The sequence below is a fragment of the Porites lutea genome, chromosome 6, assembly GCF_958299795.1.
Source record: "Porites lutea chromosome 6, jaPorLute2.1, whole genome shotgun sequence".
Lineage (NCBI taxonomy): Eukaryota > Metazoa > Cnidaria > Anthozoa > Scleractinia > Poritidae > Porites > Porites lutea.
The window spans coordinates 16,602,667-16,630,158 of record NC_133206.1 but is presented as its reverse complement, the minus strand read 5'-3'; the positions used below and the strand labels follow the sequence as shown (position 1 = coordinate 16,630,158).

The 27,492-nt window shown below is 40.6% G+C and overlaps 2 protein-coding genes across 3 annotated transcripts in view; one reads left to right on the top strand and one right to left on the bottom strand.

The window, feature by feature from the left end:
• The window catches only part of LOC140940977 (uncharacterized), a 28,675-nt gene extending 9,987 nt beyond the window's left edge, over positions 1 to 18,688 (bottom strand). For both annotated transcript variants that reach the window (XM_073389936.1, XM_073389935.1), the window contains exons 1-26: positions 18,487 to 18,688; positions 17,977 to 18,171; positions 17,151 to 17,560; positions 15,873 to 16,032; positions 14,923 to 15,108; positions 14,051 to 14,460; positions 13,278 to 13,437; positions 12,999 to 13,204; positions 11,659 to 11,799; positions 11,095 to 11,236; positions 10,012 to 10,355; positions 9,426 to 9,567; positions 8,740 to 8,856; positions 8,198 to 8,314; positions 6,841 to 7,224; positions 6,299 to 6,409; positions 5,688 to 5,804; positions 4,916 to 5,032; positions 4,313 to 4,429; positions 3,591 to 3,974; positions 2,383 to 2,493; positions 2,049 to 2,162; positions 1,631 to 1,747; positions 1,407 to 1,526; positions 834 to 1,211; positions 597 to 707 (exon numbers count right to left, since the gene is read on the bottom strand). In XM_073389936.1, coding sequence (XP_073246037.1) covers positions 597 to 707; positions 834 to 1,211; positions 1,407 to 1,526; positions 1,631 to 1,747; positions 2,049 to 2,162; positions 2,383 to 2,493; positions 3,591 to 3,974; positions 4,313 to 4,429; positions 4,916 to 5,032; positions 5,688 to 5,804; positions 6,299 to 6,409; positions 6,841 to 7,224; positions 8,198 to 8,314; positions 8,740 to 8,856; positions 9,426 to 9,567; positions 10,012 to 10,355; positions 11,095 to 11,236; positions 11,659 to 11,799; positions 12,999 to 13,204; positions 13,278 to 13,437; positions 14,051 to 14,460; positions 14,923 to 15,108; positions 15,873 to 16,032; positions 17,151 to 17,560; positions 17,977 to 18,171; positions 18,487 to 18,538 — 4,963 coding nt within the window. In that variant the 5' untranslated portion in view covers positions 18,539 to 18,688. The remainder of the gene's footprint in view (positions 1 to 596; positions 708 to 833; positions 1,212 to 1,406; positions 1,527 to 1,630; positions 1,748 to 2,048; positions 2,163 to 2,382; positions 2,494 to 3,590; positions 3,975 to 4,312; positions 4,430 to 4,915; positions 5,033 to 5,687; positions 5,805 to 6,298; positions 6,410 to 6,840; positions 7,225 to 8,197; positions 8,315 to 8,739; positions 8,857 to 9,425; positions 9,568 to 10,011; positions 10,356 to 11,094; positions 11,237 to 11,658; positions 11,800 to 12,998; positions 13,205 to 13,277; positions 13,438 to 14,050; positions 14,461 to 14,922; positions 15,109 to 15,872; positions 16,033 to 17,150; positions 17,561 to 17,976; positions 18,172 to 18,486) is intronic.
• A 6,452-nt stretch (positions 18,689 to 25,140) lies between these two features.
• LOC140940978 (hexosaminidase D-like) overlaps positions 25,141 to 27,492 on the top strand; it is a 23,374-nt gene continuing 21,022 nt past the window's right edge. The window contains exon 1 of the mRNA XM_073389937.1: positions 25,141 to 25,332. Within this exon, the coding sequence (XP_073246038.1) occupies positions 25,197 to 25,332 (136 nt within the window). The 5' untranslated portion in view covers positions 25,141 to 25,196. The remainder of the gene's footprint in view (positions 25,333 to 27,492) is intronic.

Genomic DNA, 27,492 nt, shown 5'->3' with positions numbered 1-27,492 from the left:
TTCTTAACGTGTGGGGGAGTGGGTACGAATGCCTAATATTGACTGAATCGAAAAATTAAGCATGTCACCAAAAAGAAAATTCAAACATTAGAACCTGAACAGACTTTGAGTGTTTTTGCCTTAATGTCGGTAACTTAAGAGCGAGAGCTTTGATGAATTGGAGGGATGCCTGACGTTGATCCTCCAATCCCTATCAGTAATACGCTTTACATATATACTTTGGTCTAAAGTAGGGTAAAAAGTTTCAGAAGCATGTCGAAAAGTCTCGCTTGAATTTTCCAGTAGTTCTCCTCCCGTGGAATTTCCCCCCGTGACAGTTATTTGGCCGAACGTTTGCTTACTTCAAAGAAAAGTCTTGAAAAGAGAACGGACAGTTTGGGTCTAACCTTACCGACCGATCAACAACACCATGTCCAGATGCCTGCGTGGCTGGCTGGATTGCCGTATGCGCGCGGTACTTTCTTGGCGGCGGAGCCGCGAGTTGACTTCCAAGTAATCTTCTCGCGGCTCCGCCGCCGAAATACAACAGTATTCACGCGCTAATCCTGCCAGCTGCGCAGGGTATATATCTAGAGGCCGCTACCCAACTATAATACCTTTGTCACAATGCTCCCCTTGGAAGTTGGCCGTACATTGACAAGTCAGACTGTCGCCATTTGGTGAGCACGTCGCTCCATTCTTGCAGGGATTGCTAAACTTACAGGCATCTGTTAAGTTTAAAAAATATGACATTTTAAGCCATGTGAACGTTGTAAAAATGGGCGAGATAATGTCTAAACATGACATCAGGTGCAAGCATTGATAAGGGAACAAAAAGACTGTTTTCATCTTACTATGTCCCTTGTTTCCACAGTAGCGGAACCAGCAGCCGGGTGTTTTTGGCAGGTAATACACAAAGTATGCTCCGCAGTTACGGACCTTGACATTAACTTGCCAATTGCAAATTCTGCTGCTCCAGTGAAAGCAGACCTTCCTGGAGACCGCTCCTTCGTCCTTGCTAGGATGTTGACCATTAAGCCAGCCTGTTGCGTGGGTACCGCAATGATTTTTCGGCACTGGTGAAGTAGGCATTCTGGTTCCTGCAGCATCCATAAAGCGGTACCAACTGACGTCGAGGTCGTTGCGATCACATTTGAGTACATTTCCTCTTTGTAAACCCGAGGCACGGTCAGCATCGTTAAGCTTTTTGTAATTCGAGCATTCACTTGGGTCTGTACAAAGGTAAGATAATAAGTTTTAATTCAATGTTTGACCGGAAATTGTTGTCACTGCTACATCCCAAGATCTGACTTCATAGCCTGAACTATCTTATTATGTTTGAATTACTGAAGACATCCCTTTCCCTTGTTGTCGTACCAATCCACTTCAATCTGAATTCTGCACTACCTGACGTTATGAAAACAAACCTTGGTCGCAGTGTTTTCCCGTAAACCATTTTCCCACACAGTTGCACTTATAACCACCTCGAGTGTTCTCACACTTGGCACCGTTTTTGCAAGGATTCTTAACTGCACACTCGTTCACATCTATGAAAGAAGCAAAGCAATTGACCCGTAGTATGTCAGTGTCATAACCAAGCATTCGTAATAGCCAACCACTCAAACAGGAAAATTATTCCTATTTTTCTTACCTTCATCGCAGTGTTTCCCCTTGTAATTTGCAGGGCACTTGCAGCTGTATCCACCAACGGAGTTGACACAAGAGGCTCCATTCTTGCATGGGTTACGAACTTTGCACTCATCCACATCTTAAAAGGTGAACAACAGATTACAAATTTCATTAGTAGGTTGAGTATGATCGTCCGGGTGAACTTAGTCTGAAGAAGACTACCGCACAGGTTGTCGAAACGTCAGTCACTGTCAACAACTGTCCTATTCGGGACTAAGTTCACCGGACGATCATACTCAGCCTACTTATGAAATGACTCCTGGGTTCAAACCTTTCACAGATTACAAATTGCTAAATTAAAGACACTTGCCTTTTGAGCCAATTAATACTCGCCAAATGACCATAGCTGGCGAAAAGCTTCCATCTGATCGGTTACTTACCTTGATCGCAGTTCTTTCCAGTGAATCTACTGTCACATGTACACGTGTAGCTCCCACGAGTGTTCGTACACTTTGCTCCATTTTTGCAAGGATTATTAGCACATTCATTGACATCTAAGCCAAAGCAGAAAATCAAGTTATTAAACAACTTTGAAAAAATGCCTAAATAGAGCATAAACTGCTTCCTGTTGAGTTGAAAGCCAGTCTAATTTTTCCTGGAGATCGTTGTCACCCTCGCCACTGTGTTTTCCTTTGTTATTGGTAAAACGTAAGAGATGTTTCGCAATTACATTGGTAAAACACTGTAGCTGAATTACTTTTATACGGTGCCTACCTTGATCACAGTTTTCCCCTTGGTAGTTAGGAGGGCACTGACAAGTGGTGTCATCACCATCTGGCTTACAAGTTGCTCCATTTTTACACGGGTTGCGTACCTTGCAAGTATCTGAAAAGATGGCATTGACCAATATTGATCAGTACAATTGTAACATTGATCAATATTGTTCATTCTAGTGACAGCTGTACTTCTGCTTGTTTTCTTGTGTGATGATTTACATGACAACTAATCATATTTTTTCAATGGAAATTTGTTTTTGGTAACCCAATAGTGATCTGAACACCCTTTAATGATATGACCTTATCAGGGCGCTCCTGGTAACCTGTTAGAGTGCATGACGCGAATCCTGTGTTCTAATTACCGTGTAGCATGAAAATTTTGCGGGTTCTAATTTTTGCGAATTTTGCGGATTGACCTCGATCCGCAAAAATTAGTCCCGCAGAAAAAAAAACCCGCAAAATAAAACGCTACAAAAATTAACTCCCTTCAGTCAAATTAAAAACTCTGCTTTTAATGGACTTGTTGTGTATGGTAGGGATAGGCTTTTGTTTTGTTTCGCTGTTGTTCAGTCCCTTTGTGCAGTAAGATATTACAGTGATTACCGTATTATTCTCCATCAAATATGTAAGTAGAGTGAACTTTGTCTCAACATACCGTAAAATAAAAGTTGAAAATACCATATTAAGGTTTCTTCTATTTAAATATTCTGCTACTTAAGCAGAGAATCGCAAAAATTAGTTCCCACCAGAAATTTCAGTCATCTCGAACCGCAAAAATTTGTTCCCGCAAACCACAAAAAATCGCCAATCCGCAAAATAAAACTCCCGCAAAATTTTCATGTCACACTGTAGCTCCCGAGTGGGCAAGATGGGGTCATCTTACCCGCTTGGGATTTCCCACGTTGGCCATATAACAAACCTTTTATTGACGAAACTTGTACGGTCAAGATGGCTGGATATTGGCAACGTGTTTTTTTTTTTCACAATTTCAGGATCATTACACGTTTCTGGGAAACTGCCCACGTACCCCTCCCCTAAGCGAACATTTTGCCCTAAGTGACAAGTAAGTGTTAATGTTGGCTTAGGGGAGGGGTAGGTGGGCAGTTTCCCAGAAACGTATAAAAACGAACTTGGTCAATATCCAGCCATCGTAACCCCAAGCTTGTTCCATAACACATGCATCAGTTTCATGTATAGACAACTCACCATGTCCCTTGTTTCCACAGTACCTAAACGAACAACCTGGCGTACGTCCTAGGTGATACACGTAGAATGCTCCACAGTTACGAACGCTAACATATATTGACCATCTGCAAGTGTTGCCGCTCCAGTTGAAGCAAACCTTTCTGGACACCACTCCTTCTTCCTTTTTGGGATGTTTACCATTAAGCCATCCTGTTGCGTGCGTTCCGCAATGTTGTTTAGGCACTGGAGTGGTAGGCATTCTTGTTCCTGCGGCACCCTCAAAACGATACCACTTTGCAATATTGGGAAAGTCGTTTCTGTCACACTTAACAGTTCTTCTGTCGCTAAAACCGGACGCGCGATCAGCAGTGTTAAGTGGGGTGTAACTTGAACATTCCGGAGGATCTTGAAAAAAATCATTATGTTTTTCATTTATAAGAAAGGGAGCCGAAAAAATTAGAATGTTGCATATACTGACATATGACAAATTCTAAGCTGATTTAAACGTATGTAATTACAAATCAAGTCAAACAATTAATTTATACAGCTTAACTTCAGTCCACCAGTGAAGATTATAAATCGTCGGCGACATCGTAAAGAAAAACGTCCCTTAAAATGTAGCATTCCCGGTACTTCTTCGTTTTGTTAAGTATTTTTTGCATGGCTTTACTGCTACTGCATTGAAATGCTTTTTGCTGTTTGTTCCCAGAATATCATAAATAATTTAATAAATATATTTTTACCTTCATCACAATGCTTCCCAGTGAACCAGCCACCTTCGCAGTTGCATTTGTAACTTCCAACAGAGTTTACACATTTACCTCCATTTTTGCATGGTTTGGCGGCACATTCGTCAACATCTAAAGGTAATGAGATTTTATCACTCTTAATCTATTAGATGCCATATGAAACGATTTGCTGAGAAAGCAGAACATTATATTTTTTGGTAATTTTCCATCAGGTAAGAGAAGAACTTGTAAAATTTAATCCACTTTTTTCAAGTTGCAATCTATTAATTTTCTAGCCAAGTCAGCGACTTTCAAAGGTAAACTCGCACTTATGGTTTAATGGTTAGAGTAGTGGAGTAATTATGAAAAAACCGGACAGCTACTAGTAAGGTTTCTTTGATGCCGACGTTTTTGTAGTTTTAAAACGTTACCCCAGAAAGTGATGGTGAAAGAGCTCATTTAACCCGGCCTTTTGCAGTGCGGAGAAGTTTTTGAAGTATCAATATAATTCACCCTTTGTGATCAAGTAATTGATTCTCTACCACTGTTTCATAGACCATAAACTTTCAAGGAGAAAATTGATGCTGGTCATTCTTAGGATTTAAAAGGCTAACTAACCTTCATCGCAGTTCTTCCCTTTATAATTTGGTGGACAGCTACAAGTATATCCGCCTACAGTGTTGACACATGTGCCTCCATTCTTGCAGGGCTTATGGACATTGCATTCGTTAACATCTAAATAGCAAAAGTAAGTTGTAAATACATTATTTAATCTACATGTGGTTTGAAACCCTTAGATATGTGGACAGCATCCTCTGGTGTGGCCATTCAACTGAGACCTTTTAGAAAGTCCTAGTTTTACAAGGTATGAATTGATTTTACTGAAATATATTTCAAGACTGAATTTGAACATTATTCTTTAACATTACATATGGGTATTACTGGGATGACCTGTTTAATCTTCTTCCCAATACCCTTGAGGCTAGAGAGATCAATCGTTCGTGCGGGAAGGCTCAGTTTGATTTCCTGACTTTTGTCGGTTAATGAAGTTTGATGAGTCGTAATGAACGTCAAATGCTGTAAGTTTATGTGCAACTTATCCCCAAGGTACGACTGAATCTCGAGGTTATCCTGCACCCCACCCTATCCCTACCTCACTAGCTGCTTCTTACTATTTCTTCTGTTGCAGAATTACTAACACAATTCAGAGAATTTGTCTTCAGTGGAAACAAACTTGTGCTCTCTAAAATATCAGGGCTATATTGTTCCTTACAACTTGTGACGCCATCCTCACTGAAGATCGTGTTTGCTATTATCTTGGCCTTTTGCTTAAAATTCCAGTTCTAACTGCCAGTAGCCATAAAAATGAAGCGTTTATGAGGGCTTTTACCTGTCTCACAGTTCCTTCCAGTGTATTTCGCACCGCACGAGCATTTGTAGCTTCCAGGTTGGTTGGTGCACGTTCCACCGTTCTTACAAGGATTACTGACAGCACATTCGTTTATGTCTAAGGAATGTAAAACATGGAAATCGAAAAAATATATTTATTCCTCTTCCCCTTTGAAACTGAGAGGTCTAGGTTTAACAATATCTTTAACAAAAATTGCTGCTCCCCATAGACAGGGTGGTAATCCGTTTGGCTTCTCCAGACTTACTAGGACACTAACTCAGCAAAGTGTGTTAATTGCTGTGGTTTTGTAGCAATCCCTCTCCCACAAACCTATAAATGGTAGACCCCAAAACCAGTGTCTACGTCCCATTTCCATCAGCGCAATAGAATCTTTACATCTTCTTCGTCTTGATAAGAAATAGTAAAGGAGAACGCCTATTTGTATGATCATCTGAAGTGAGAACCCTTTTTGGCCAGGATGGCCGATAGGCCGGAAATTATTCTCAACAGCAGAGAAAATCGCCTGAAGAATTTGATCGAACAGAATTAAGAGAGGGTATTATCCTTGTATTTATTAAAAAGTGTCTCCCTTCCGTCAGTATAAAGTATACCTTTGTCGCAGTTCTTTCCTTGATATCCTGATTTACAGTGGCAGAAATAGCTGTCACCTTGAGGCTGACATATTCCACCGTTTTGACATGGGTTCTTAGGCTCGCAAACATCTAACGTGGGAAAAATAGAAAAACAGTTTAACATCCTCGCGACACTGCAAATACTAGATACTAACTGTTGAGACCCTCTTGAGGAGGCGGGGATTGTTTGTATGTCCCTATCCTGTTAAAAAAAATCTGCGTTTTGTGTAATAATGTAATTACGCCTGACTTCGTCGCTATCGCAGTTTCAAGCCACCTTTGTTTCGTTTGTCTTCATTTATCGGTCTCATGTCGCTGTGTCTAGGCTTTTCGGAATTTCACCCTATCACTAAGGCGGGAAAAAATTGTTTGCATCTCTGCTATGTAATGAGTCCCCAATAGGGTTCTTCAATCCCGTAATCTCGACTCTTGGCATCCTACCTCCCGCACACTTTTAATCCCGAATCTCGTCCCAATTTTGCTTTAGAATCCCGAATCCCGACCATCTATGAAAAACTTACTGTGTCCTTTATCACCGCAGAAGCGAAGATAGCATGCAGGAGGCTTTTCCAGCTTGTAAACATAATGTCCACCGCAATTCCGCACCTTAATCGTAACTTTCCAGCGGCAGCAGTTGTTACTCCAGTGGAAACATACCTCCCTATTTACTACTCCGTCTTCCTTCTTAGGGTGCTCGCCGTTCATCCATCCGGGAGCGTGGGTCCCACAGCGTTGGGTAGGAACACAGGAGTTTGGCATCTTGTTTCCGGCGTCACCAACAAACTGGTGCCATTTTCCAATTGTTTTTAGATTCCTCTGGTCGCATTGCAGGACGCTTCTTCTCAAAACGCCAGAAGCGCGGTTCGATTCACTTAGTTTTGTGTTGACTATGCATTCAGTAGGAGCTGTTTTCAACAAAAAAAATCGTAAGTATTTTGCAGAATAATCAACAGGTAATTATGTCAACATCCTCCTAAGAAACTCCTTCATCAGATATATGAAGCTCCTGTGAACGTACACATTACAGATCACACACATTATACTTTCTGAGGGGTCGTTGGTGGGCAAGTGCAACCCTAGGTATTCAAAGAAAGCAAGAGAAAGCAGACAGCTGGTTTCTAAACACGTGAGATAACTGTATTTGTGTAGCATTCATGAAAATTGTGCGCTACCGTGGCGAAATCTATGGAAACTTCGTACAATATCGGTGTGAATCTGGCAGGCGAGAAATAGGAAAATATACCTTTTGCTTGTTATTACCAGAAAATGTACTTTTAATAAAGCAGTCATCAGTTTCATTCCTCTTTTCATGGTAATGAAACTAACAACTGCGTTATTGAAAGCCTATAAGTTTGCCGATGACCAGCAAAAAGGTTTCTTAATTCGCTACGGTGATTCAACACGGTGACAGGTGGATGAAACAGGACTAACGTCCCAACTGATATCAACCCCTTCATTACCCACCCAGCCCATGAAAGGTTGTACCACTCCACTGGAGTCTACGTCTCCCTACGTTTTACGAACAGTAGTGTGGGTTCTTTTACGTCCCACGAGAATCAAACAGTGAAAGACCTGTGAGACGGGGTCTACGGTTTTTCGTTTTTATCCAAGAAGACCAGAATGTCTAACCATCTGTAGATGTCACAACAAAGGTCACAGTGTACTAACGACGGTCTAGCTTTTGTGTCTATCGTAGTACCGTGTCATAATATCTATTTACTGGTAATTTCACGCGGAGTGGTTTATTACACTGTCCATGACGCCATTTAGGATTAGGGTGAAAATGATTGTATGTGTAACAATTCTAACAGAATACGCAAATCTGCTACCGCGATTGGAGAATAAATGAACAACAGTTGGGGTTACAACTCCGCTTACGTTCATCGCAGTTCTTTCCAGTGAACCATCCTCCAACACACTCGCATTTGTATCCTCCAGGTGTGTTAGTGCACTTGGCACCATTCTTACATGGACCACTTGCGCATTCATCAAGATCTAAACAATTTGAAAAATAAATAATCAATGTAGAGCTTCGTGTGGCAGTGGTGCGATTACAACCATTTCTTTTATTACTTGGAATATAGAGCGTTTTCACATGACGTCAAACGTACGTCAAGACGGCCATATTGATGTTCCAACACAATGAAACGGCATCCATGTTGGTGGTGTACACGACAACCCTTTGGGAGTTTAACTCTTTTTTTTGTAAAAGCAAGCTTTAAAAGGTTGGCCCATCGTTTTCAACGTTTTTGGGATTCAGTTGATGCGAAGACAAGTTTTAGCTTTGTAGAAAGATGGCGTGACATAGGCCCCTTTAATTAAGTCAGAAAAACAAACCTGTAGAATGCAGTAACCTTTATATCAAGGTCCGTGACATTTAGATTTTAATTGGTTTAGACCGTGTCTCTTGTAAAACTCACCTTCGTCACAATTCTTTCCCTTGAAACCACTCGGACATTTACACTGGTAACCACCGACCACATTTGTACATTGCGCACCATTCTTGCAAGGCTTGTGTACGTTACAGATATCACCGTCTGAAATGGAATATCAGAAAACAGTTATTTTTGTACGGCACTTGGAGCACTAGGATAAATGCCAAAAAAGTCTATCCAAGTGAAGGTGGGTGAGCAGTGACTTACTAAAGAGCTACCTGAAATAGCACACATTAAACCGATGAGTAAAAAAAGCGAAGCAGCGTAGATGGAGGATGAAAGAAAAAGTGAGGCAAGAACAAAATAGCAAATGCAGCACGTCGATGTCCTGGGCACCAGGAGGAAAAATACTAAGAATTTGAAACGTCGATCTTCCATTTTTTCTGTTTCCCTTTCATCATTTTTATCATTGAACAAAAACATTTATTAAAGCATTCCTGAGGTTTTTAGATATGATTTGGCCTTATTTTTTCGTCGACGAAAATGTCCCCTTAGTTTGTTTCTCTTTAAGTATTAGTTAAAATAGATAGCTTTGCCGTTTTGTTTGAATGTGGCTCTACTCTTGAGATTGAACAGGGTGGATATCACGATGGGGGTCTGAGGTTTTGTCCTTTATTAAGAGTAACAATATTTTTCTTTGAGGTGTGACCCGTGGCACAGTCTAAACTTACCCTCGGTGCATCCATAAAACTCTACCCTCATGGATATGTGACCGTGCCAGACCTTCGGCTTGATGCGTACGTATTGTGCTGTGATTGGTGGATCGATGGTCTCTGCTGTCTCAGTATAACGGTCACTACTACCTTGGAATTCCTGGACAATAGACAATTTATAAGTTCAACCGTGAGCTTCTTGTTAGTGCGATGCCTACATAACTGACGAGATTACTCTGGATACAAGATTTCATCTTAGCTTATAAGTAAGGTTAGGCTGCGAGCAGAGGCTCTTCGATCATTTTGTAAAGTAAAGTAATAAAAAAAACGTTTAAATTAGGCGAATACTTCCCAACAAAAAAGAATGTGATTACCACCAGAAAACATACCCAGATAAGAAGAGGCTATGTAAACGACGCACAACTGATATTTTTGTTTTCTTTGAAGGGTCTTGATATCGGAAGAAACACTTAAATAATACGACTGTAATCAATATCTTTTAAAGAACATTTTGAACGAAAGTTTGCCAATCCCCCGACTCCAAACCCCAATCATTATAGTTGACGGTCTCAACGATTGATAAAATTTGTTGGTTAGAACTTACCGTCACTTTTCCATTGAGTTCATAATCCTTCCAGTTCTTTCCATCAAAACTGTAAGCCAGTGTGTATACCGTCACCCACTGATCGTAGTCCATACGACCCTGAATACCAATGCTACGCACCTTGGCCACCACATCAAACTTGGCTTGAAACCACTGATGAGCATCATTAATCTTAGCGGACCAGGCGCCGGCTTTGCTTCCTGTTTTCTGGAAATGAAGACGCCCTTGGTCTGGACTATGGTTGCTGTCAACTGAAGATGAAGCTTGCAGGGCATCTGCTTTAATTCGTCTACTCTGCATTCCGAGAGCTTCCAAACATTGCGGGGGACTGGGTGGGACAAAGCCTGATGAAAACGACGTTGTTAGTATAAGGGTTGATCTTTAGGGATACACTGTTTTCGTCTAATCAAAAAGGCGGTGATGGAAGCCCGGGGGGTACTCTTGAAAAATCTTGATGGTGGTGTACCATCCGGTTCTCCAAATCCTTACCCAGTTTCGGACCAAAGAAGTTATTTTCTACCCCCGCTTTCAGACCTGGCCACTAAACTCCAGACCCATTGATAGGCCTGAAATTACTTAGGTTAGAACGCTAACAAAATATTATATACATGTTACTCTTTCTTTCTTATTTATTTGGAATTGAAACGACAAATACGTTCATGCACTGCCGTAGTTCCTTCGAAAACCATACCCGATTCGGGACCAAAATGGGTAAAGTGTATACCCGTTTTCAGACCAAAAAGGCCCAAAAACCATACCGTTTGGGGTGGCACATACCTATATGGCTTATATAAGGGAGTACCCCCCCCCCCCCCCCCCGATGGAAAATACTGTCAACAGAGAGATGGAATGTCTTCCAGATAGTTCGATGGCTTTCCAATGTCGTTTTGAATTTTTTAAGGCTTTAGCCTTAAGCCAGTTAACTTTGGGCTGCGAATAGAGACTACTTTTCACCTTCTCGATTTGAACTGGCGTACGAAAAGGAAAGGGGCCTTTTATCAAGGCGATAGCCTCTACCCTAACATTGTCTTTGCCCTCAAAAGAAGTCGTGCAATTTACTCCTTTAACTGAATATATACCGACCTGTCTTGCAGCCATACAGCTCGAGTCTCAAGGAGATGTGTCCATGGAAGCTTTCAGGATGAAGACGAATATAACGAGTGTAAATGGGCACATCTAACACGTTTACTTTCACAGTGTTCCGGTCATTGTTTCCAGTAAAGACCTAAAGTAAAGGAAACAAGTGTGAAAGAACAAATCGAAAGGGCAGATTTAAAGGATGGCGGCGGCTCCCCTTTGGTCTGAAATTGTGTTAGAAAAAGTTTAAATATTTCTTAGTAAAATCTATCCCCTAGAGCGTTATTTTTGAACGAAGATGCTATCGGAGTTCTTTAAACCATACATAAACAGTATTCTTATGGCTGGCCAGTCTTTCGGCCCCCTGTTTCTGAATTTCCTTGATTTTCCCCTGGAGGCCTGCTGACGGAAAAACAAATCCTATTATAAGATTGCAATTTATCGTAAAATGAGTATTTTATATTTCTCATCATAACCTGTGCTCCCCAAACTAGCAACGAACCGATTTGTGAGGGCAGTCTGATTAACAGTCATTGTAATGCATTTCAGCAATAAATTAAAGGCACTTACAATGGGTTTATTTTCGCCATATGTCTGGTAGTAGCCATTGTTGATACTGTATGATAGCCAATATGACGTAACCCACTGATTATAATCACTCCTTCCCTGAGTCATGACCTTAGTTATCTTGACAACCTTTCCAAGATCAACCTAAACCAACAGGAGTTAGTTGTCAGTGTTTTACGTAACCGCCATTAAAATTAATGCTTGTATCGTAGATCGCTTCCCGGTTAGCTCAATTGGATATGCGCTGGTCTACTGGGCGGGAGGCCGCTGGTTCAAACCCCGGCCGGACCAACACTCAGGGTCTTTAAATAACTGAGCCCGAAAGTGTTGTCTTTCAAAAGACATATGCAAAACGGTTAGACTTTCTGGTCTTCTCTGATAAGGACAATAAACCGTAAGCCCCGTTTCACAACCCTGGCACATACAATAGATTTGTGGGACGCTAAAAAACCGCTAAAAAAGAGTGAACAAGAACACGTCCGACATTCCCTCCATAAAATGTGTAACTAGGAATTTTCTGGAAGTTTCACGTAACAGTCGTGCAAAACAACGGCAAAGAAATGTACAAAAAAGTGTGCTGCACGTGCAAAGTTGCTTTTTTGGCTAATTAGAGCTATTGTTGTCTTTTTTTACCGTTCTCGTTGCCTTCGCCGCTTAGCATTATTCGATTTTATATTTTGTTTGAGCAAACTATAAAAATTATCGAGAGCTTCGCTTTTAGCCCTGGCTAAATCTATATATTATCTGAATTTATCCTCTGTCTTATATGAAAACATACAGTTGCCTTAGAAAATACCCTTAGATAGATAGGGGGTGTTACGCATTTTCGCCTTAACATGGACTTGACGGGTTTGTTTCTCTTCTCTCCTCAGTTAACACTTCATTTTGTCTCTCCTCGTACATAATGAGGCCAAGGGAAAACTGTCCCATTGTACGTGAGTAAGTAACTGTACCATAAGCTACGTAATTAGTCCTTTTTAAAACTTGGTCACGTGCTTGGATACCAATTAGCAACGGCACGTTGCATCATTCAGATCACAAAGCTTTAAGCGCGATCGGGCGAAGCCTTGCTAGGTTAATTCACTAGGTCTTTCATGAGCTCGTCCTATCCGATCTCAGGGAGTTTTTGTTTGTTCTTATAGATGAAACAGGTAGTAGATATTGATTACCTGGTTGTTGAAAACTTAAGTGTAGAATGCTGTTATCTCAAGTAAAGAGTGCTTCTATGTCTGAATCTCATTACTATCAGTCAAATTCATCATGTATTATATAATAGGACGTCTTTACGAGAGACTACAGAAATACAGTAATAATACAATCGCTGGCTAATTGCAGGTTGCTACCTGAATCCATTGTCCTTTGTCGTTGTACTTCGCTGACCAGGCCCCACGTTTTGCTCCCACTTTAGCTATATTAAGCCGCGCCCGGTCAGGGCCATGGTTACCATCCCACTGACTAGAAACTGTTATAGCGTTGTCAGGAATATCACCATTTTGAATTCCAAGGGCTCCCTCTTGACACTTTGGACTAGGTTGAGGTGGAGGTGCTCCTGGATGAAAGATAAGTTATTTTATTTAGTACATACTAAAACCTTGGATAGCAAGATTTATGAGTTAATATACCTTGACACGACTCGTCCAAAATCATCTGCAGTTTGTCTTTCAAGGCATCAAAATCGCTGACTTGAACCACGTATTGATCATCGCTCATGGCAATCTGACGAAGCTCCCTACGATTAATTCCATGTCCAATTCCAACAGCCACGGTCCTCACTCCGCGCTCCTAAAAACAAGAATAGAGAATTTAAGCAGCAACTAAGAGGCTAAACATGTCTAAATCTTAACATTTATAGTAACGCAGGATTTCAGGTTGAAGTCAGACTGACCATAGCACTACAGTTTTGCCACATATCATTGGTCCAACCAGTTGAGTATAAAAATTCTCGCATCTTCAGATTAAGAGGTAGCACATACGCAGTGGTTCTTCGTCTACCTTTTCTGGTCGAATTTGAATTTGGAAATATTGGTTTTTGAGGAGAGGGGTAAACCGGAGTACCTGGAGAAAAACCTTTAGGAGCAAAGGAGAGAACCAACAACAGACTCAACCCACTTATGGCGTCGGCGCCGGGATTTGAGCTCGGGCCACATTGTTGGGAGGCGGGGCACCACTGCGCGACCCTTTCTCCCTCCATTGTTATTAGCAATACCAGTATCAAATAACTATTACTTAAATTACTTCACTCGACAAAAAAAAAAATGGATTTGCATCACATTTGCTCAAGAGCAAATGTGATGCAAATTTGTGCAAAAGGAGGAATAGCAAATTTGGTGCAAATCCATTGAAAATTTCTTTACAAAGGGTATCGCAAGAAGTTGATATACTACTGCAAACAGACCTGAAGTGGACGAAGTACTTCGGGGTAAGGCTTACTTCCTCTGTTTGTCTTTCCATCCGTGAGCACAATCAAAACGTTCGGTTTGTCTTTACGATCTCCACCAGCATCAGTAAACAACTTTTGGGCGGCCATTTCCAAAGCTCGATCGGTACGTGTCCATTTTCCCGGGTATGTGATCTCCATGACACGCTTCTTAAGTTCAACAATCTCGTAGTATTTTGTGTTTGCAAAGTCGAACTCTAACTTAGCATAGGTGCTGTATGTGATGACGCCAAAGTGCGTTGCTTTAGTGGAGACAATGAAGTGCGATATCAGTGACTTCACGAATTCTTTCCCCTTTTGGAAGTTGGCTTTACCCACACTTCCAGAGCCATCTATAACGATTCCGACATCTAATGCCTTAGTACAGGCTGCAGAAAAAAGGCATTTGCAGAATTAATATCAGAATGTAAAGCTATTGGTGTAGGAAGTTAACCAATGGTTATGGTGCATGAAGGTAGCACTTGTTGAAACAGATTGAATGTACTGGCTTTAGGAAGTTCAAGTATAATGAACTACGTTCAAGCGATGCTGGTCAACTGGAAGTGGACTTTTTGCATTCTTGGGCAGTGGCTTTGACAGAGGCTTCCGTTAAAATCGTTCCTATGAGAGTAAAGACACTTAGCAATACAAACTTGGAAGCCTCAAGAAATATTAAGGAATCACTTAACCTCCCTTTTATTAAGCATTGAGTTTATATAGGACGCCAAAAACATTAATTATCGGCCAAAATCACTCCACCTAAGAATAGCACGTGGGAGCATGTTAAAAACCACTTATGTAACCTACAACATTAGTGACCTGTTGCATATGTTTTTACAATCTCGGCTTACGTATTGGGCAAGGATTTTCAGCACATGCACCAGTCTCCTCAAATTCTCCCGAGCATTTCTGTCCGTTTCCCTTAGGAGGTGGATTGGTGCAAGATCTTTCGCGAACTTTAACTCCACCACCGCACGACTTGGAGCACTGGGTCCAACTTGACCATTCGGAAAACCCTCCATCCACATCACCTGCACCTGATAACGAAACACAATAATGATCAGACAAATTTACATCTAGTCCTTCTCTTAGCTCTTTTAAGTTACAAGAGTGACCAACAACGGAAGATCGAAACGATGGGACCTGAAAGTTACAGGGTCAACCATTTCACGTCTTACTTGAGTGTATCGCTGAAACAAAGGCTTTACACTTTTAATTCATTTCAAATGGTAGCGACTCTAGGCAGTTTTCTTGCATACATGTATTTAAAGTGGTGAGAACCATGGCATGCGAGCAAGGTGTCATGGTGACTCTGACGCCACCAGAGCCTCCCAAAGAGCTTGCCTGCAGGCTAAGACGATAAAATGTGACAAAATCCACAAACTGATAACAGGTGATCGAGGGCCTTGTTGAGCATGATATGAATTCCACAAGACACCAAGAACAACATGATTATAACACCAGCACTAAACTAAATTTCAGACTTCCAAGTGTCCAAAGGGACTGGGGCAAACTGCATTTCATGCCATGAAGGATTCTAACTCCCTTAGCCAGACAATCAATGATTTTTGTTGATATCGTGTACATTTTAACAGTTTTTATATATTTAAGCGTTTAATTTTATAGTTGATTGTGTGTTCTTTGTATTTTTTTTAATCTTATGAGATCCTTTTTGAAAACCTTAAAAGATCATTATTATTTATTTATTTCTTTACTGTTTATTTATTACTTTGCAATCAAGTGTGAAATCAAATACTGTGTTGACTCTCAGGGTTGGGATCTCATTTGCAACTCGTTTTACCTTGACAAGATTCAAGTAAGATTCTCTGTAAGTGGCTTTTCAGGTCATCGAAGTCATTGACATGAGTCACGTAATTCGGGTTGTTTGCAGCAATCTCTAGTAGCTCACTGTTGTCGACGCTTTTACCAATTCCAACAGCAACGGTTCGAACACCTTTCGCCTAGTCAAAGATGACAAACGGAATTTAACATTAACTAAATGTTAAGAGGCTGTCAGTTAATAGATACATAATTCCAACAGCTTTGTAATAAGCAGAGATCATGAATGCTTAAGATTAGGGAGTTAGGTCACATTTATACAAAATTCATCTCTTACTGACCCTCTTTATACGATAAGAGTTGGCCGTTCTCAAGGGCATGGACTTTAGACCTTTTGGAGAGGGTCCTCTGAGTTTGATACCGCGCTCAGATTGTTTTTCTAAAAAATTTTCTCTCAGAATTACCACAACAGTCCAGTTGAACAACCAGATACAAATTATCAACGAATATATAGAGGAAAGTAATAACTTTACTTCCCGAGATAATTTGAATACCCATTATCTTCTTCACGATATGGATGGATAGTTGTAGCGATCGATGCAAAAATACTGTTTATTTTTTGGGAACAACACGGCCCATCAGAGACCGTGTTGATACAACATTAAAGTTTTGATGTAGAGGATATGAAGTAATTGTAACTATCAAAACTGAGGTTATATAAAGTAGACCTCTTTATCTTCGATGACAGTTGCAATCCTGGTCCATACGTTTGGGACACTTAGAGCGCTCTCCAATTGTCAGAAATGACCGACCCGATCGTTCTTGTCGTAAAGAGAATTTCACTTCAACGAATTTCAGCCAGATCAGTCAAATCCTACGTAGTATATGCAGGAAGAAGATGTTTTCTCAGCAAACATTCTTGGAAAAAGCCTATTTCATAGTCAAAATGACTGGTCCAGCCATGGTCCAGCCGGCCAGTTCTGACTTTTGGAAAGGGCCCTTAGTCTTTTATATATGATCTGTTCATTTTCAATTAATTCCCCTCCACCGGCCCTGGGCCGTGCTGGGTATCAGCGATTAAATATAAGGTATATGGATTTCAACTTTGTTGGTGGGAGAGGTGGGAAACGTAGGCAAAGCCGTCATATTGTCGGTTCATGGAAAACTCCCTAAGAAAAGGGGGAGAGAAAAGGAAAGTGTCCCAGAACCTTTTCATGGGTCAGGTTGTAGTTCAAAATTTCGGGGGCAGCTCTATTCAGCTGTTTTTAGCTGCCAGATATGATATCACTCTCAGACTAACCTGTAATGGTTTCAAGACTTCTTTATATTTCTTACTACCGCTATGAGTTTTTCCATCAGTTATTATAATAAGCACATTCGAGGCGTCTCCTCTGTCACCACCATCGGCGCTAAAGATCTTATTTGCTGCCATTTCCAAAGCCCGATCAGTTCTTGTACCTCCCCCAGGGTACCTCAAAGCCTTAATAGCGTCCTTCAGCTTGGAGAGCGTATGGTACTCTGATTTTTTCAGGTTGAACTTCAGATACGCGGATGATTCGTACACAATGGCACCAACGTGGGTGCCCTGTGGCGAAACAGCTAAATGGCTGACGAGATCCGCGAAGAATGTTAAACCTTTGTCAAAGTTTGCTTTGCCGACACTTCCTGAACCGTCAATTATGAGGCCAACGTCCAATGCTTTCTTGCAAGCTGTGACGAAAACGAGAATGGAAGAAAAATTTATGTGAGTAAACTAGTATCAGATAGTCTACTTGGTCATCCCTTGTTGGTGTACGTGAAATCAGCCTTTTCTCGCCCTCACAGATGCCAAAGTGTGTCCTGCTGTCTATTGAAATTTCAGACTGGAGAGTACACAAATTTTTCACCCTAACTGGCAAAAGGATTTTCCATTAATGCGCCCTATTACAATGATTAAAACTTTAACTCCACTAACTTCTTCGTGGCTTGTACAGGGCCCTAATTCAGCGCAGTCGAAAAGATTTAACGCAATAAAAGAACCTGCGAAAACTGGAAGGAGAAAGTGGGCTAGATTAAAGAATGGAAGAAAGGAAGTGGGCCTCTGTATTCTCTTTGTTGCAAACAGTAATACTGAAACAGTTACTCACGATCAGGGCACGGGTCTTCATTGCATTTTTCCTCCTCCTCAGGCTCTCCCAGATGAGCACAGCCTTTGCCATTCCCAACAGGGGGAGGGTTAGTGCAGGTGCGTTCTCGTACTCTGGTTCCACCCCCACAAGTTTTAGTGCACAGTGTCCACTGCGACCACATGGAGTAACCACCGTTCACATCAGCTGGCTTCACTGAAAAAATAAGCAAGCCAAAACAAATCCACATGCTTGTTCGCACGACTAGAGCTCAACATGCACTGTATGCACGGCTCGAAGTTGCAATTTACTCGTGTCACAAATGTCCAGCAGCACTGGTGCTCGAAATACCAAGTCAATGTATGGATTGCATTATTGGGTCGTTCTCTTGTATGAAGTTTATTATGTTATTGCAGTAAGGGCTAGGGATCACTATTGTGTTCCTTATGAGGTAACTCGAGACTTACTATTCACTTGGTAAATGGTGCAGAAGCCGTAAAATGGCCTATTGGAAAATTTAATGAGACTTACAGTCTTTCAGTCGGTAGATATAGTTGGTGCTTTGAGTTCCAACGCACTCCATATCCTTACTCTTGTCACAAGGTGGAAACCCCTGAACCAGCTCCTGGACGCACTTTTTAGGATCTGCTTCTCCGTAATTGTTGAATGTTGTCTCACCATTCTCCCCGCTCCAGCATTCTCCATAGAACTGTAAACCAAATACCTTCCAGCCTTTGGCACGAGTCGCGTTTGCACAGCGACAAGCAAGGCTTAAAATAAGGAGAGAAAGAAAAACGCAATTCTTATCAACTATCGGAATTTTACTTTAACATTCCTTTTACATATATGTATACTTGGGTCAATGAAGGTTGCTTTGAGCATTGGGCAATTGCGTGCTAAAAAGCTTTTTTGTTAATTGGTCACTCAAGCAAATCATTGAAGTGGGTTCGTTGTGGATAATTAAATGCCCAATAACCAACTGCCAATGCGCAATAGCCAATGAACAATGGCCAATTGACGAAGCAACATATGTGTTCATTACAAATAAAGAGGGATGATAAGGGGAGGACCCTTCCTTCCCCCCCCCCCCCCCCACCCCCACCTATTTTGTCTGAAGTTGTGTTATCAACTTCAGGAATTTTCAGTGAAATTTGTTTTCCAGAACCTTTTAAATTTTTGGCAACAGATGTTCTCAGAATTCCGTTGCCACTAAATCAGTAATAATGCATGTACCATAGTGTTTGCAACTTTCCTGTCCTCTTTCTGAATTTTCTGGATCCGGCAATTACGTTGACTTAACTGTATTTACTCATCAATTTTTTACTCCTTGGAAAGACTCAAAACTGATCTGGTGGACTGGAAGGTAACTCTTATTCTGCCCCCTTCTGTAAAACGTTATGAAATACGTACATTCTTACACCAAGGAACTATGATATGGTCGCTGGGGAGCTACTCAACAAAGCTTTATGCGGAGAAGCAACCCCTTTACCCTTAAGTACCATTTGTGACAGAAATAGTACCCTCTTCATTTACCTTCATTTGAAACATGCGACCCCTTTCACATGCCTTATAAGAACAATGCGTCATTTTTCTAAACCTTTAGAATAAAGTTAAGCCCGGAGGTGCACCTGTTTGCAACATTTTTATAAAAGGCCCTTTTAAATACTTTTTTTTTCAATTTCCCAGTATATCATTTAAACGGATTATCTTACATCCCGCTCCCTGTAGCCAAAATAGAATCCCAGGTCCGAGTGACTCAAATCTCGTTTTCCAAGCCCGAAAGAAGGCAAATTCTGATTCTGCGTTTTACCCCTACAGGGCTCCATCAGCATTTTTCCTTGCTTGGCATGGATTTTAGTTTTGCAGCTATATAGTGTTTAGTGACTTGATAGCTTACGTAGCAAGCAGCAGTTAAATCAGGCTGGCTTACCTGTGAATAGATTCCGGCCATTTGTGCCAATCAAGCACGTGACCATCGTTTGCGTCGCTATTTACATCTCTGTCGTTAACCAGCAGGTTGGGAAGAGTTCTAAGAGCTCCCTGCTGTCCAGTCTTATCTACGAAACATCCAATCTTCTCGAACTGTCGCTCACATGTAGAATGCGGAAGAGGATCTGATATCGAAAATACATATATAATTATCGAAAGTGCACAGATTATGTTTAATTGTTGCCTCTACTGAATATCTGAAACTAGTAACTTTTCAACAGTTGGTTATCCCTGGTGGAGGGGGGGGGGGATTCATTCAAGAGAAACGGGTCATTATACGTTGTGGGAAACTGCCCACCTACTCCTCCCCTAAGCCAACAGTTTGCCTTAAGTGAGAAGTAAGTGTTAATGTTGGCTTAGGGGAGGGGTAGTTGGACAGTTTCCCAGAAACGTATGGAAACAAAGCCTTTGACACAAAGCCCTTTTTTTCTCAGCCGCGACGTTCTCAACTGAAGACTAACCAATTAGCCCACCATTTAAATCGCCGCCTCTTATCGCTCTGTTAAACAACCTCTTGGCGTTTTTTTTCTCTCTAAGTTTCAGTCAACGTGTTCCTGTGTGTGGAGAATGTTAAGTGCAAATTATTTTCTTTTTCCTCAACCTGCTTAATCAATTCAGTGTGTGTTCAAGGGATAGGGGAATCCTTCTTGACTAGTGCTATTTCTTTTGTCTCGGTTATTTCCACTTTGTCTCTTGTATTTAGAAGCTGTCCACTTACAAGCCCAGGAAAGTAAACGTTTTAAAGAGACTGTCGTATTGGACAGGAGACCAAGTTTTCTTTCAATCTAACCAATCAAACGTCAGCAGCTGAGCTTGGGGTATCTTCCCCAACATAAGGGACAGTTTTTATTTAAAGGCCCTTTGCGTGAGTGGGCAACTTATGTACTAACATCGCGACCATGTCGGACGGCTTAAGGTAGTTGTATTACGTAAAATTATTCACCTTTTTGGCTGTGGGCAAAGGGCAGAGTAAAGGAAGCCACAAGAAAGCAAAGCCACATCCTGGCTGAAAAATTAAATTATCTGCAAATATATAGAATATTCGTTAGCTAAAATATAAATTTCTCATTTTTCTCCTCAATATGACCTGAATGCATAACTTAGTAAACTTATAGTATCATTTTGAAAACGAAAAGGTATTCTAGCATCAACTACAAAAAAAGCAAGTTTAAGGTGACTTTTAAAAGGAAAAGATGAAGATACTGTTTTACCTACTACGTGACGATTGTCTACTGAAAACATTAATAAGCTACGATTTGCTAAGCCGTTCAATATCCAGCGTGTTTTTTTTCTTCTTTGTCTTTGTCATGGTAGAAATTAAGAGTTCTTCGCCAATATGTTTATCAGTTCCATGTTTGTTAACAAAGCCTGACTTTCGAAGCAGTTTTTGACGATTTGTCTTAGTTATTATGTTTGCCCTTTAACCATTCTCAAATCTCTTTAAGCAATCCGACAATCAAATAAAGAAAATTAAGATTTCATTTCTTCGGAAAACATTCAGTATCTCAATTTTTTCCCCACTGTTTTGTTGTTTGCGTAAATTTCTTCAAATATTTTATCTTCAACTTGAATTAAAAGTAGTCCGGAGCTCACAGGCTCTGCGGAGCTTTCTATAGTACCTAACAATTTTTACGGTAGTTTGACTCGTAAAATATGCTGTAACTGACAAACCAGGAAAAAAAACTTTTTAAAAAATAACAAATTTTTCTCTTAAGATTTTTGAACCTTTTTTCAGTCATTTGCAGTTTTCTCACGTAATAATATAAGAAGTTGTACTTTCCTTTTAAGAGTTCTGCTTTGATCGAATCTTTCTCAGTTTTGAGAATATTAGAATTAATTGATCTATAACTATTGTTCAGTAAAATGCAACAACACTTCTAAAAGTTGTCAAAAGAATTGCGAAATTGATGAAATCTTTGGCAAATTTCTAATTTTCCGTCTTTGAGCCCATAAATACCTTGTTTTGAGTTCAAATAAGCCAACTCTCAAAGAATGAAAAAATTCAATCATTTTCATAATTCACACACCTTTTTACTGTTGGCGCCACGTGCGCGAAAATTTCTGACCGTTACGATAGCAATTTAGAACAACTGAAGGAATCCTGAATGAGTACTATAACCTTTCATACAGAGAAAATTAGATATAATATTCTAAAGGAGGGTACTACATATTACTACATATTTTTGTGTAAAATGGACGCAATGTTTAGAACTCACCGTTTTAATTCTTCGAGGCAAAGAGGTGCCTCTTTCCTGCTAGCCAAATGGCAAGTGGTCCCTTCATATATCGCTCGTTGTTTTTAAAGCCATATTATTTACATTCGTAAGGGCCCTACCTGTTTTTGATGACACTTTCAGTTGTTCATTTAGACGTTTAAAATCGATTAAACTGAATAAAAAAACAAGACAATATTAAAAGTAGCAATGAATCTGTTCCTTTGAATTGGATCTATTATAAGTTGAGTCAACAGTTTGTTTTTAATCTCGAAGTAAAAGTTCGCCGAACCCTTGTTTGCATAGAGAGAAGACGCACTGCTAGAAATTATTAAGATTTATTTGCTTTTAATAAGATATTTCCAAATACAGATGCTTAACGGAGTGGCAATTATTGGATATGTATAAGTTTACAGTTATATTCAATCCACTAAAACCGGCAGGCAGATTTTGTCCATTTATTTTATATGAAATAGTTAGAGTGGTAAGATTCTTTGTTGAATTCAGAAAAAAAAAACTACAAGTTCTCCTAACAACATGTTATATGCGATCATCTGTATTTGTGTCAGTGACCTAAAAGCGTACGCGTGGAGTTAAGTTTTCAAGCGTTGTTTTATCTATCTTTATATCAATCAGATTCCAGTCTATTGGACTCATTCGGCGTTGGCCAGCGCCTGTCAACGCTTAATTTGATAACCAGAGCCTGTATAAGCTTATTTATAATGATCCTTGACATTGAACGTTTTCAGAATGAACTGCCTCAATAAGGCTATGTTCGTACTATAGCGGATATCTTGTCATACCGACACGTAAAGCTATCCAGTATAGCATGAACACCTATCCGGTATGTAACTCTCCACTTTAGAGATCGACGCTGCGCAGCTTTGCCCGGTTACAGAGATCGCGCCGAAATCACCGTTGTTATGTGTGAACAGAAGCAGGGGCACCCAACGAGAATATAGTTGAAAACCACTTAAACATAGCATTGTTAAACGTATTTTAGTATTTAAACGGTAGAAATAGGCATGTTTTTATCCCCTAAATATTTTTCATCTGTTCGGATTTCCTAGCTGAAAGTCTAGTGATGCAAGAATTATAGGGATCAAAACTTACCTTTTTCGAAAATTTCAGCCAAAAAAAGGGCTCCCGAAAATTCTAGGGGACCTTTTAAAGGTAGAAAATCCGTTAAAAATGGGCAATTATAGTGGTTTTTACATGTTCGAAAATCCTAGGAGAGGCAGGCAAGCAACAAATTTTACAACAAATGTTCCGAAAATTCTAGATCTCAAATCGTCTTCCGAACAGATATTTTCCCAAAATTGTCGTTGGGTGCCCCTGCAGAAGTCCTGACCGTTATGGTTTTTGTGCCGGCGCAAAAGCTATCCGGCCTTAGTACCATACAAGATCGCAGGTGGCGTGTGGAAGATTAAGTTAGAATGCCTTTGTAAAAGATGGCAGGCCAGTTATTCTTTGCGTATGAAAAAAAAAACAGTAGTAGTAAAAGTTGTAATTCAAACATCAGTCTTTTTTCGTTATTGAGGTGCCAGATGAAACGAATGCGACAAATGTTATGAATTTCCTTGTCGTCTGAGAGATAATCACACTACGGTACCTGAAAGTTTCGTGTTTATTCCATTTCTTACCGAGCTGAAGGCAGTCTTGCCGAAAAATCAACCTTTTCTCTTAGGCTCAATATTATTACATTCATGCAATGTGCATGAATGTGATCTTAGTAAAAGTAAAATGTGATTTTAATCGCATTTTACTTGGAAACGTCGGAACGTTACAGTTATCCGTTTCGATTCGCGTGGGACCGCTATTTCAAGACGTATATAAAACTGAGAAAAAAGGACCAAATTAATTTTACTGACTCAAAAGAGAGACCTTAAACGAGGCTGCAGTCGCATAGAGCCCATTACGGCGATTGGTCGCAGTTACTAAACTAAACTTGGAAGTTAACGAGTGTATAGCTAAATCAAAAAAAAATCTGTGCGAAGACTGAGTGATCCGATATTAGGTGTTAAAAGATGGGTAAAGTGGGATTTTATGTTAAAAATAGTAAAACTAATAGTCCACTTCCATGTCCAAAAACCGTTACTTTCAAAACCAGGCTAAGTGCAAAACCTTTCTTTTGAAAATGAGTTTTATTGCATGAGAATAAATTAATATTCATGTCAATGGCTTTACACTTAGCCTCGCTTTGAAACAGAAGATTGGGGTAACTCTTTTGCTGAACTAGATTTTGTAGATTTTCAATAAAAGAAAAAGTATAAACGACTGATTAAAAAGTAAAGAAAAATGCAAATTGTATTTCTTTACCCAAGAAGCACTTAGGAGTTCTCAAGAACTCGTTTGAACAGACCTTTTTAGCTTGAAGGTTATTTTCTCAATTCAGACCTCTTGATGTCCCCAATGGAATTGGCCTTTTGTCTTTTTATTAGACGGTTATGCACGCGAACACGTGGATAGCGCATTAAAGTTCTCTGGGGTAGCCATTGTTTGCAACAGGGAAACAAAATAAACAAGCAGTAAAAAAAGGTCTAATGGAATTTGGAAGTGTTAGTTTTTGTTACATCAGTTTTTGAAAAAGATCACGCCCGGGTGACTTGTTTAAAACATACAAGAAATTCGAGGATGTCAGTCTCGAGTTAACCATATTCGAGTCAACGCCGTGGTTGACGAGAGGAATGGTAGAACCATGGATAGTACAAAGACCGCTTTTTATTATCCATGGTAGAACAAAGTGTAGTCTGCTACACAGCCGTTTTTAGTGTCGTCACGCAACGCTCCAGGAGCGTTGCGTGACGACTCTAAAAACGGCTGTGTAGCAGACTAAACAAAGTGTTCCTTGCATTTTTATCTTCTACAATGTCGCATGCGCACCAAACGGTCAGGAAGTCAAATACGCAAGTTTTATTTGACCTTACATGACGTGCTAACCCACCAAAACTGAGGAGTACTAGGACCGAGTCAAGCACTCAGCGTTAAGCGAAGGTGGCTGAGCGAAGCTGAGCGGGTGGCAGAAATTGCCTTGTGTTTATGAAGATAATGCGAATTAACTACACCAATGTTTCTGTAGTTGTCGCTCTATTAGTGGTGAGCTATGTGTTCTTCAGGCTAGTCCAGCGAAGTCAACTGGTGACGGCTGACACAGAGTCAGTACCTCAAACTTCAGGTACGCACAACTTTTTCACATGCATGGTTCACCATTCTTTGTTTGTTTTTGTACGTAGACGTCAACTTCGTTTCAGATCCATAGTATTAAAGAAAAAGAACTTGGCTAATATCGCAGCCTATCTGATCTCATGCATGGGCAATAATGCCTGTATTTGTATAAGGCTTAAATTCAACACATTAAATACTAAACCTAAACAAAGTATTGGAACAGTACGTCTATGTAAAAAATTACACACCCTAGACAAGGTAGTTTCGAAAACGAAGCACTCGAAAACGAAGACCGAAGCACGAAGCACCCAAAACTCGAAAACGAAGCACCCAAATCTCGAAAACGAAGCACCCTAAACTCGAAAACGAAGCACCCTAAACTCGAAAACGAAGCACCCAGATCTCGAAAACGAAGCACCCAGATCTCGAAAACGAAGCACCCAAAACTCGAAAACGAAGCACCCAAAACTCGAAAACGAAGCACCCAAAAAACTCGACACCGTCTGTCCTTTATAAACACGAGACCAATGTAAATACAGCAGAAATCAAGCGCGATAACGAGTATTCGATAACGAATCGAATGCAGTTCAAATCTACTCAAGTTGTAAATGCATTTCCGCCGCTGCGTGCGAGGCCCGGTGGGAGGCTATGTTTTGGACGTGATCAGATCCCCACCATAGAGCCTGATCCCAGGCTATTACCCTAGAACAAATCCTGCCTGGATCTGATCTGATCTGATCACGCAGTGTCATAAATATCCAATATGGTAGACTGCAAAACAGTCGGGTTTTTTTTTCTCAAAATCAGTAAAGAAGTCGGTAAAGCGTGGCGTAAGAGTAATACGCGCGAGCCTCACACTCCGTTTTCAGCCTCGTTTCAGACCTTTTGTGTTACTGCTCACGCGTACTTGAATACGCCAAAATCTGCTGACGGACAGTTTTGAAGTCTACATAAACATGTATGTGTACCGAAAAAACGCATATTAAGGTAAGATGTATCAAGTATAGCGAGACCAATAATAAAATTAATACATTATATCCCATCTAGAAACGTTCAGTTGAACAGTTGGCAGGCTTTTATAAAACCTTGGGATGGATTTTGTGGACCTTTGGAGGAGCGGACGCATCCGCTCCCTCCACCTGACGCGGATTGCGTCATGCAAGACGTACAGCCTACACCCGCAGTGGTTTCGAGTTTTGGGTGCTTCGTTTTCGAGATTTTGGGGTCTTCGTTTTCGATCTAGGGCGCTTCGTTTTCGAGATCTGGGTGCTTTGTTTTCGAGATCTGGGTGCTTCGTTTTCGAGTTTAGGGTGCTTCGTTTTCGATCTAGGGTGCTTCGTTTTCGAGTTTAGGGTGCTTCGTTTTCGAGATTTGGGTGCTTCGTTTTCGAGTTTTGGGTGCTTCGTGCTTCGGTCTTCGTTTTCGAGTGCTTCGTTTTCGAAACTACCCCCTAGACAACCAGGGATTACTAATTAATGTCTTATATTCCTCCTGTGTACAGTAAAATGCATGGGATATATATACCTACCAACTCTCCCGCATTATGCATGAATCTCATGCCTGTAGACTAAAGACATCAATCTCACGCCTGACTCACAAATAGGGACATATTGTTCTTTCACACAAATGTTCTTTAAGTAGCTTTAGAAGTGCTCAAACCAGCGTGCAAAGAAAGTAGTGTCCGATAGCCCGGGGCTAGTGGGTTTTGCTATTGGGCTAGTGAATTCTGTTATTAACTTGCCCAACTGGCAAGTGAAGTTTTTTGAGGAATCCAAATTACAGATGAACTGTGAAATCAATCTGCTCATCAAAACGTTTCTGGGACTAGTTGAAATGATGTTTGGGCTACTGTTAGCTTCAGCTTGCCCAAATGGCAGGCTGTAAAAGTGACTTTCTTTGCACCCTGTCAAACCGTCTTCGGAACATCTGCGTATATTTTCAGCAACGTTCGGAAGTCTTTGGAAAGTCGTGAGAAATCTTTGAAAGTCGCAGGATGTTTCCGCAAATACCGGTCATGACAACACACATTTAACTTTAAAAAAGTTGGCAGGTATAGATATATACTCCCATTCAGGGCTGTCAACCCCCCACATCTTTAATAGGGAAGGGATGATAGATGACATAACACATGGCACTTGACGTCATTTGTGCAAAAAAATACTCTTTGCCT